The 10,000-nt window shown below is 47.8% G+C and overlaps 1 protein-coding gene across 1 annotated transcript in view; it reads right to left on the bottom strand.

Moving 5' to 3' along the window:
• hcfc1b (host cell factor C1b) overlaps positions 1-10,000 on the bottom strand; it is a 52,510-nt gene that overhangs the window by 26,638 nt on the left and 15,872 nt on the right. The window contains exons 10-17 of the mRNA XM_080031631.1: positions 9,954-10,000; positions 7,890-8,012; positions 7,352-7,477; positions 6,823-6,906; positions 6,174-6,287; positions 2,892-3,087; positions 2,031-2,143; positions 963-1,098 (exon numbers count right to left, since the gene is read on the bottom strand). The exon at positions 9,954-10,000 is cut by the window's right edge and continues 102 nt beyond it. Of these exons, the coding sequence (XP_079887757.1) occupies positions 963-1,098; positions 2,031-2,143; positions 2,892-3,087; positions 6,174-6,287; positions 6,823-6,906; positions 7,352-7,477; positions 7,890-8,012; positions 9,954-10,000 (939 nt within the window). The remainder of the gene's footprint in view (positions 1-962; positions 1,099-2,030; positions 2,144-2,891; positions 3,088-6,173; positions 6,288-6,822; positions 6,907-7,351; positions 7,478-7,889; positions 8,013-9,953) is intronic.

Here is a 10,000-nt window from a genome sequence, read left to right as displayed (position 1 = left end):
GTGAATATCTCCTCATGATCCACTACCTGTCTGTACTGTGTGTGCTGGCAAATCTGGTGTTAATACACAGCTAGGCTCTGTAAACGGGCATGTTGCTAGCTACATTGGGCCCAATTGTTTACATACCAGTTTACAGAGCCTAGGCTGTGTATTAAGACTGCATTTATTTTCAGCACACACATAGTACAGACAGGTAGTGGATCATGAGGAGATATTCACTGATTTAGACAGAAAGTGATTTTGACAACAAGCGTTCTCCAGAATCACTCAGTGCGTTTACATGCAGACTCATAATCGGGTAAATAAAGGAATAAGACCTCAACAGGACTTTTAAACTGCATGTAAACACCTTTATCCGATCTACTTCGCACACAAATCGGCACATTAACGGACAAGAGAAGTCGGATAAGAACACCTAGATAACTCGTTCATAGTCGGCATTCTCTCTGCATGTATACAGGACATAGATAGTAAATAATATGGATGTATCATCCGGGCTGACCTCAGTTATTCACACGGCATCCAATAATCCTGGTTTGTGCGCGTCGCCATTTTGTGAGGGGGGAGGGAGATAGCTGACGTATACCTCCGAGGCAAAGTGAGGGACAACGGGCGGAGAGCTGTCACTCAAGAGATCGCGCCAATACATTTTAACCTCCGATAAAATAAAAACTAGCGTGGTCCGAAAAAATTCACCCCCCCTCAGTGTTGTCATGGAGATATGACCTAAACATACAGACTAAAATGGTTTTGTGGACCAGGCTGTAAATAGGTTTAATAAGACTTTGAAAACGGCCTGTTTAACAAGTGAGTCAAAGAAAAACTGCTCAGTCTTGGTACCACCCCCCTAGTGGCACTTTCTGGTTACTACAGTTGTGGTCACTTCCTTATTGGATGCTGGTAAGAATCGCTGAGGTTGGGGCTTGATACAAGATCACATATCGGAGCTGATGTTTGTTTACCTGTGGTTCCCTTGACGACCAGTGTAGTGAGGGGTTTGGTACCGACGGTTGCTCCGGGCGATAGCAGGCGCACTCCGCTCATCGGGACTGTTCTGAGGATCGTACCGGGAGTACCAGGGGCGCCTTTCAACAAGACCTGGACACACAAGGTACTGTTAGTGTCTGTCTGTCTGTCTGTCTGTCTGTCTGTCTGTCTGTCTGTCTGTCTGTCTGTCTGTCTGTCTATCTGTCTGTCTGTCTGTCTGTCTCAGGGGCGCCTTTCAACAAGACCTGGACACACAAGGTACTGTTAGTGTCTGTCTGTCTGTCTGTCTGTCTGTCTGTCTGTCTGTCTGTCTGTCTGTCTGTCTGTCTGTCTGTCTGCCAGGGGCGCCTTTCAACAGCACCTGGACACACAAGGTACTGTTAGTGTCTGTCTGTCTGTCTGTGTGTCTGTGTGTCTGTCTGTGTGTCTGTCTGTCTGTCTGTCTGTCAGGGGCGCCTTTCAGCAACACCTGAACACACAAGGTACTGTTAGTGTCTGTCTGTCTGTCTGTCTGTGTGTCTGTCTGTCTCAGGGGCGCCTTTCAACAACACCTGGACATACAAGGATACTGTTAGTGTGTGTGTGTGTCTGTCTGTCTGTCCGTGTGTGTCTGTCTGTCTGTCCGTCTGTCTGTCTGTCTGTCCGTCTGTCTCAGGGGCGCCTTTCAACAAGACCTGGACAGACAAGGGTACTGTTAGTGTGTGTGTGTGTGTGTGTGTCTGTCTGTCTGTCCGTGTGTCTGTCTGTCCGTGTGTGTCTGTCTGTCTGTCCGTCTGTCTGTCTGTCCGTGTGTCTGTCTCTCTGTCTGTCCGTGTGTGTGTCTGTCTGTCTGTCTGTGTCTGTCCGTCTGTCTCTGTCTGTCTGCCTGTCTGTCTGTGTTACCTGTCTGTCTCTGTGTGTGTGTGTTACCTGTCTGTCTCTCTCTGTGTGTGTGTTACCTGTTTGTCTCTGTGTGTGTTACCTGTCTGTCTGTTACCTGTCTGTGTGTGTTACCTGTGTGTGTGTGTTACCTGTCTGTCTCTCTGTCTGTCTGTCTGTGTTACCTGTGTGAGCCCCTGTTGTCCGGCTGCTCCCATCTTTGGGAATGTGGTGATGATTTTCCCGCCACTTCCCGGCGTCGCCATCTTTGTTGTGAAGATCCTGATTGGACTGTTTCCTAAAAGGGGGCGGGACAACACTCAGTCAATCAACCAATTAGAAAGGCCCCCGCAAACTCAGGTGTCTGTGTGTGTGTGTGTGTGTGTGTGTGTGTGTGTGTGTGTGTGTGTGTGTGTGAGAGAGAGAGAGAAACTCAGGCAGGCTATACAAGAAGAATTTTATTAAAGGTGTAGTCAGTGATTCTGGAGAACGCTTGTTGTCAAAATCACTTTCTGTCAAAATCAGTGAATATCTCCTCATGATCCACTACCTGTCTGTACTGTGTGTGAGCTGAAAAAAATCCAGTGTTAATACACAGCCTAGGCTCTGTAAACTGGCATGGTGCTATAGCTACAGTGGCATCTTTGTTTACATACCAGTTTATAGAGCCTAGGCTGTGTATTAACACTGGATTATTTTTTCAGTACAGACAGGTAGTGGATCATGAGGAGATGTTCACTGATTTTGACAACAAGCGTTCTCCAGAATCACCTTTGATGCATTTTCTATTTGTGTGTGTGAGTGAGTGAGTGAGTGAGTGAGTGACTCTTTTTTTTTTTTTTTTTTTTTTAAGATATTTTTTTGGCATTTTTATGCTTTATTGATAGTGTAGAGACAGAGTTGAAATGGGGCAGAGAGGGGAGTGACATGCAGAGAACGACCGCGGGCTGGAATCAAACCCGGGTCTGCTGCTGGCCGAGGCCCATGGGGGGGGGGGGACGCCCTACCAACTGAGCTAAGGGCGCCCCCACTGTGTGTCTCTTTACCTGTGGCCCCTTGTAAAGCAGACATGGGGATGGTTTTGATGATAGTGGTCCCAGGCTTGCCGCTGGTTCCAGGGCCGAGGCCGAGGATGTTGGGTTTAGAGGAACCTGCCTGGGGGGTGGTGAGCACAGCTGTCTGTTTACCATCAGCCGAGGTCACCAGCTTCAAAATGGTGCCCGCCGGGAGAGCACCTTTAGTCTGGGAGAGAAAGAGAGGGGGGGGGGGGGGGGAAGGAGGGAGGGAGAGAGGAGAGAGAGAGGGGGGAGGGGAGAGAAGGAGATTTTTTTTTTGATTTTTGAAAAAAACTTTATTTTCAGTTTCTTTCAACAAAAGACATTTGTCATTTTATACAACCAATCTTTTGTTTAGACAGGAAGCTGAATAATAAATAAATTAATTAAAACAGAGTTAAAGAGAGCTTTCCCTCGTGTACCGAACACACAGCTGTGGTGAAGCACCACACATCTTTAAAAACCTCCATCGTGTTCATTAATACATGGTAACTGTAATCTACCTTTATTCTGGCCTTAACCAGCACACCAAACATTTCTTTCAGCCCAAGGCCTGCCTCCCCCTCTACCTGGTTTTTCCTGGTCTTATGTATTGCCATCTTCGCTTGACCCACCACATAATTCAACAGACACCACTTCTTCGAATCTTTTTTGTCATACCCAGCACCAACAATAAAACCAGCCTCCGACCACACCTCTCCAGGAGAGGGAGAGAGAGAGAGGGAGAGAGAGAGAGAGAGAGGGTTAGTGTGTGTGTGTGTGTGTGTGAGAGAGAGAGAGAGGGGAGGGGAGAGAGAGAGGGTTAGTGTGTGTGTGTGTGTGTGTGTGTGTGTGTGTGTGTGTGTGTGTGTGTGTGTGTGTGTGAGAGAGAGAGAGAGGGGAGGGGAGAGAGAGAGGGTTAGTGTGTGTGTGTGTGTGTGTGAGAGAGAGAGAGGGGGAGGAGAGAGAGGGGGGAGGGGAGATAGCCAATTTGAATTGAATTGAAAGAGAGAGAGAGAGAGAGAGAGAGAGAGAGAGAGAGAGAGAGAGAGAGAGAGAGAGAGAGAGAGGGTTAGTGTGTGTGTGTGTGTGTGTGTGTGTGAGTGTGAGTGTGAGAGAGAGAGGGGGGGGAGGGGAGAGAGCGAGAGGGAGAGACAGAGAGAGAGAGAGAGGGTTAGTGTGTGTGTGTGTGAGAGAGAGAGGGAGAGACAGAGAGAGGGTTAGTGTGTGTGTGTGTGTGTTTGTGAGAGAGAGAGGGGGGAGGGGAGAGAGCGAGAGGGAGAGACAGAGAGAGAGAGAGGGTTAGTGTGTGTGTGTGTGTGTGAGTGAGAGAGAGAGGGAGAGACAGAGAGAGGGTTAGTGTGTGTGTGTGTTTGTGAGAGAGAGAGGGGGGAGGGGAGATAGAGAGAGGGAGAGGGGGGGAGGGGAGGAGAGAGAGACCCACCCACAGAGTCACACACCCACCCACACACCCACCGACCCACCCAACCACAGAGTCACACACCCACCCACCCACCCAACCACCGAGTGACACACCCACCCACCCACCCAACCAGAGTCACACACCCACACACCCACCCACCCACACACACAGAGGCCCTTTCTAGATCCACCCCCTACACCCTATCCCTATCCACTATCCCTCCGTTTGCGCGTTCGCGAGGAGGGCCCGCCATATTGAGTGTCATCCCAAACCACAGAGCCTCGAGTGTGAGTGGGTTATAAAGCCCTCGATCACCGAGTCTGCATCGATAGTGGCTTAGCCCTACGTTTGACACAGGTGTCCGCCAATCAATTAAGTCCGGAATGGAGGAGCCAAACCTACAAATGAGAGTTCCATGGAGTTTGTTTCCCGAATTATAAATGAAACGTTCTCTTACCTCAAACAGACATTTGATTGATTATTTTTAAGCATAGCCCTAAATGACGGAACCGGAGGGTAGCCTACAATATCGGAATTAACATGTTGTTTTACACTTGTTGATTTGATTATGCCACTTGTCTACCGTTAGTGTATTTTCAAGGCGTGGATAAAAGATAAAACGAAGCAGATGAAGAAAATGCCCACAAGTCAATAAGGGACAGTGATTATTATTTCCTTAAATTGTTAGTAAGATTTGTGTTACTGTTAAAGCCGATGAGGGGTAGTAATAGCGGCGGTGACGTCAGTCAGCTGGAGCGCATGACTTTTCTTATTTATGACCACCCTTGCAGTGCATTATAATTTATGCACGCTAATTAACTGCCGCGATTCGTGGGTCGAAATGGCAGATTAACGTATCATGACAAGTGGAATACATGCTTTAGCAGACTATTGTTCTTTTCCCTGGTTTTGTATGCTGCTGTGCATGTAAACTAAAAGGATAATTAAACAGCGGATCAAACACCCACCCGTTTTCTCCACTACAGACTGAGCTGGTAAAATTAAGAATATGCAGTTACAAAATGTTTAACAAAAAATTAATTATGCAGCCAAAAAATCATGGGAGTGTTTGTTTTTATTCAATGCTACATTTTACTCTCACATGCGTAGCCGAATATGAATGTAAAGAGTGTTTCAGGTCAAATATAAATATGGTGGAATTCTATTATAGGGTGAGAAATAAAGACTTAACAGTTTAACTAGTGTCTCCAGGTTTCTTCCTGTTTCCGTCTGACAGAGGCGAGGGCTTGCCAAAGCCGCGCCGTTGTTATACCCTCCCCTTAATGATCGAGTGGCACTCCACAGCCGCGAGGGTGACTCCACAGCGAGTTACACTCGCTCACGGAGTGGGAGTGCCTAGGGAGTCGTTTGGGAAAGGGCCACAGACTAACCTGCAGTATCTGGGCCTGGTTGTTGGTTCAGACAGACAGACAGACAGACACAGACAGACAGACAGACAGGCAGACAGACAGACCTGCAGTATCTGGGCCTGGTTGTTGGTTCAGACAGACAGACAGACAGACACAGACAGACAGACAGACAGACCTGCAGTATCTGGGCCTGGTTGTTGGTTCAGACAGACAGACAGACAGATACAGACAGACAGACAGACAGACAGACAGACAGACAGACAGACAGACCTGCAGTATCTGGGCCTGGTTGTTGGTTCAGACAGACAGACAGACAGATACAGACAGACACAAACAGACAGACAGACAGACAGACACAGACAGACAGACAGACAGACAGACAGACAGACAGACAGACAGACAGACAGACAGACAGACAGGCAGACAGGCAGACAGACAGACAGGCAGACAGACAGGCAGACAGACAGACAGACAGACAGACAGACAGGCAGACAGACAGACCTGCAGTATCTGCGCCAGGTTGTTGGTTCCGGCCTGAACCGTCATGGATCCACTCTGAGCCGGCTTGGTCTGAACCACCGACACCATCTTACCCAGGTTACCCAGGTTACCGATCTGACAGACAGGCAGGAATGAGGTCACCAAGTCAATCACACAGCATTTACATTAAAGTAAAAATCAAGCATTTTCAAAATAAAAGTTTAAGATATAGCTTTGAAATATATTTATGGAAAAAAGATAACCCCAATCCTATACTGTATGTAAAATGGTAAAAATCTACTCTATTGCATTTAATCTCAAATAAGAATCAGTTAAAAATGGGGTTGATTTAGATCATTTAGCTTCATGAATAGATTAATACATTTATTTATCTTTTTTTATTCTTTCTTGAGACAGTACTTAGTATTTTTTGGGCATTTCTATTGATAGTGTAGAGACAGAGTTGAAATGGGGCAGAGAGGGGAGTGACATGCAGAGAACGACCGCGGGCTGGAATCGAACCCGGGTCCGCTGCTGGCCCATGGAGGGGGACGCCCTACTAACTGAGCTAAGGGCGCCCCGAGTTTTTGTTCTCATTATAACTCACCAGCGTGCCTGTTATACACACACACACACACACACACACACACACACACACACAGTGACTCACCAGTGTGCCTTGTCCTCCCATGTTGATTGGACTGTTGACTAATGTGATGGTCTTGGTCACTCCGCCCATCACCGTGGTAACAACCTGGGACATAAAACATTTAATGTTAATGAGAGAGAGAGAGAGAGAGAGAGAGAGAGAGAGAGAGAGAGAGAGAGAGAGAGAGACAGAGAGACAGACACACAGACAGACAGACAGACAGACAGACAGACAGACAGACAGACAGAGAGAGAGAGAGACAGAGAGAGAGAGAGAGAGAGAGAGAGACAGAGAGAGAGACACACACACAAAGAGACACAAGCACACACACACACACAGAGACACAAGCACACACATACAGAGAGACAGAGAGAGAGAGAGAGACACACACAGACAGAGAGAGAGACAGACACAGACAGACAGACAGAGACACACAAACACCACAGACAGACAGACAGAGACACACAAACACAGTAATACACACAGACACACACACACACACACAGACAGACAGATACACACGTAAAAGCGCACACACACACACACACACCTGGGCCTGCTGTGACACTGTGACGGTTCCAGACTTGTGGACCGTTATGATTGGTCGAGAGGGTTGTCCGGGGGCGGGGCTAAGGGAGGCCGCCGTCTTCAGGATACGAGTGGCCGGGTTACTCACCTACAGGAGAGACAGACAGGTTAATACAGACAGACAGACAGACAGACAGACAGACAGACAGGAGAGACAGACAGGTTAATACAGACAGACAGACAGGAGAGACAGACAGGTTAATACAGACAGACAGGAGAGAGGGAGACAGGTTAATATACAGACAGACAGGAGAAAAAGACAGGTTAGTGTGTGTGTCTGTCTGTCTGTCTCCGTGTGTGTGTGTGTGTGTGTGTGTGTGTTCCTGTGTCTCAGTGTGTGTGTGTTTCTGTGTGTGTTTGGTACTGTGACCTGTCTGTCTGTCTGTCTGTCTGTCTCTGTGTGTCTGTCCATCTGTGTTTCTGTGTGTGTGTGTGTCTGTCTGTCTGTGTGTTTGTCTGTCTGTCTGTCTGTCTGTTACTGTGTGTGTGTGTGTTTGTACCATTGTCGTCGTTTTCACAGGAACATTCAACATGGCCGCTGTGGAGGGAGGGATCTTCTGCGTTGCCGCGGCAGCAGCAGCTAGCGCCGCCATTCCGCTCATCTGAGGAGAGCCTCCCATTGGCTGGGAACCAGGAAGTACAAAGACATATTAAAACACACAGTCCACACACAGACAGACAGAGACAGGGCGCACACACACACACACACACACACACACACACACACACACACAGAGACACAGAAAGACAGACAGAGAGAGAGACACACACACACACACACACACACACACACACACACACACACAAACAAACACAGATACACAAAGAGGCACACAGACACACAATGCAAAACAATTGAAAAACCCAGTCCATGCAGTGCAGGTGTGTGTGTGTGTGTGTGTGTGTATGTGCATTCGTGTGTGTGTGTGTGCATGCGTGTGTGTGTGTGTGTGTGTGTGTGTGTGTGTGGGTGTGCGTGTGTGTGTGTGTGTGTGAAAACAATCCTCCCTTCCCCCGACTCGGAGCAAGCGCCCTCTGCTTCATAAACTTCTCTGTCAATACGGGAGTTTCTAAAATCACACAGTGAGATAACGAGCCAATTAAAAAAGGCTTTAAAGTGGCAAAAATAATCCTAACACACACACACACACACACACACACACACAGACACACACACACACACACACACACACACACACACACTCACACACACACACACACAGACAGACAGACAGACAGACAGACAGACAGACAGACACACACAGAGACAGACAGACAGACAGACACACACACAGACACACACACACACACAGACAGACACACACACACAGACAGACACACACAGACACACACACACACACACGCACACAGACAGACAGACAGACAGACACACACACAGACAGACAGACAGACAGACAGACACACACACAGACAGACAGACAGACAGACAGACACACACACACACACACACACAAAAGGTCATTCACACGGGACAGACAGCTACAACAGAGCAGCATGAGCGGGGTAAAGGAATTAAGCATTAGTTCTCTTGGCCGTGTCTCACTATATAGAAACTACGCAGAGAAGCTAGAAAGATGCAGAACAGTCGTAAAAAAGATCGCACAAAAAAACCCAGTAAAAAAATGCCTGTCTCTCTCCCTCTCTCTCTCTCCCTCCCTCTCTCCCTCTGTCTCTCTCTCTACCTCTCTCTCTCTCTCTCTCCATCCCTCTCTCTCCCTCTGTCTGTATGTCTCTCTACCTCTCTCTCTCTCCCTCTCGCTCCCTACCTCTCTCTCCCTCCCTCCCTGTCTCCCTACCTCTCTCTCCCTCCCTCCCTGTCTCCCTCTCCCTCTGTCTGTCTCTCTCCCTCTCTCCCTCCCTCCCTCTCCCTCTGTCTGTCTCTCTCCCTCCCTGTCTCACTCTCTGGTTGCGTTCTGAATCTCATACTTTCTACTATATAGTATGTAGAAAAAAGATTTAGGATGTCCCGATTCTTGTGGCCAGATTTAGGAAGGTTAGAAGTACCCGGATGTCCTACTTCATCCGGCCAAGATTGTTAGTGTTGAAAACTGCATCCTATTTGGGCGATTCTGACCCACAATCCAGTGCGCACGTGAAGTGACGTAACATCAACGAAGCCTCCATATGAAAACAAACGGGGATGCGACGGATATAAAAGCAAGAGGCAAGATCAAGGCGCAATGTTATGATGAAATAAGAGAGAAAAGTATGTCCCAATAGTATGCCTACTGCATCCTAACTAGATTCTTTTTATCGTCGGATGTAGTATGTAGAATAGAAAAAAGAAAGAGTATGAGATTCAGAACGCAACCATAATCTCTCCCTCTCCCTCCCTCCCTAAAATGTTGAAAAATAACTTTAAAAAGATCTCAAAATAAATTGCAAAAATATTGTTGAAATAAACACACACACACACACACACACACACACACACACAGACACACACACACACACACACACACACACACACACACACACACACACACACACACACACACACACACACACACACACACACACACACACACACACACACAGTTTACCGTGACTTGTCCGGGTTGAGCAGGAACGACCATTCTGACGCCTGCCG

Source organism: Ammodytes marinus, assembly GCF_949987685.1.
Source record: "Ammodytes marinus genome assembly, chromosome: 7".
Taxonomy (NCBI): domain Eukaryota; kingdom Metazoa; phylum Chordata; class Actinopteri; order Uranoscopiformes; family Ammodytidae; genus Ammodytes; species Ammodytes marinus.
This window is presented reverse-complemented; position numbering and strand designations above follow the sequence as displayed.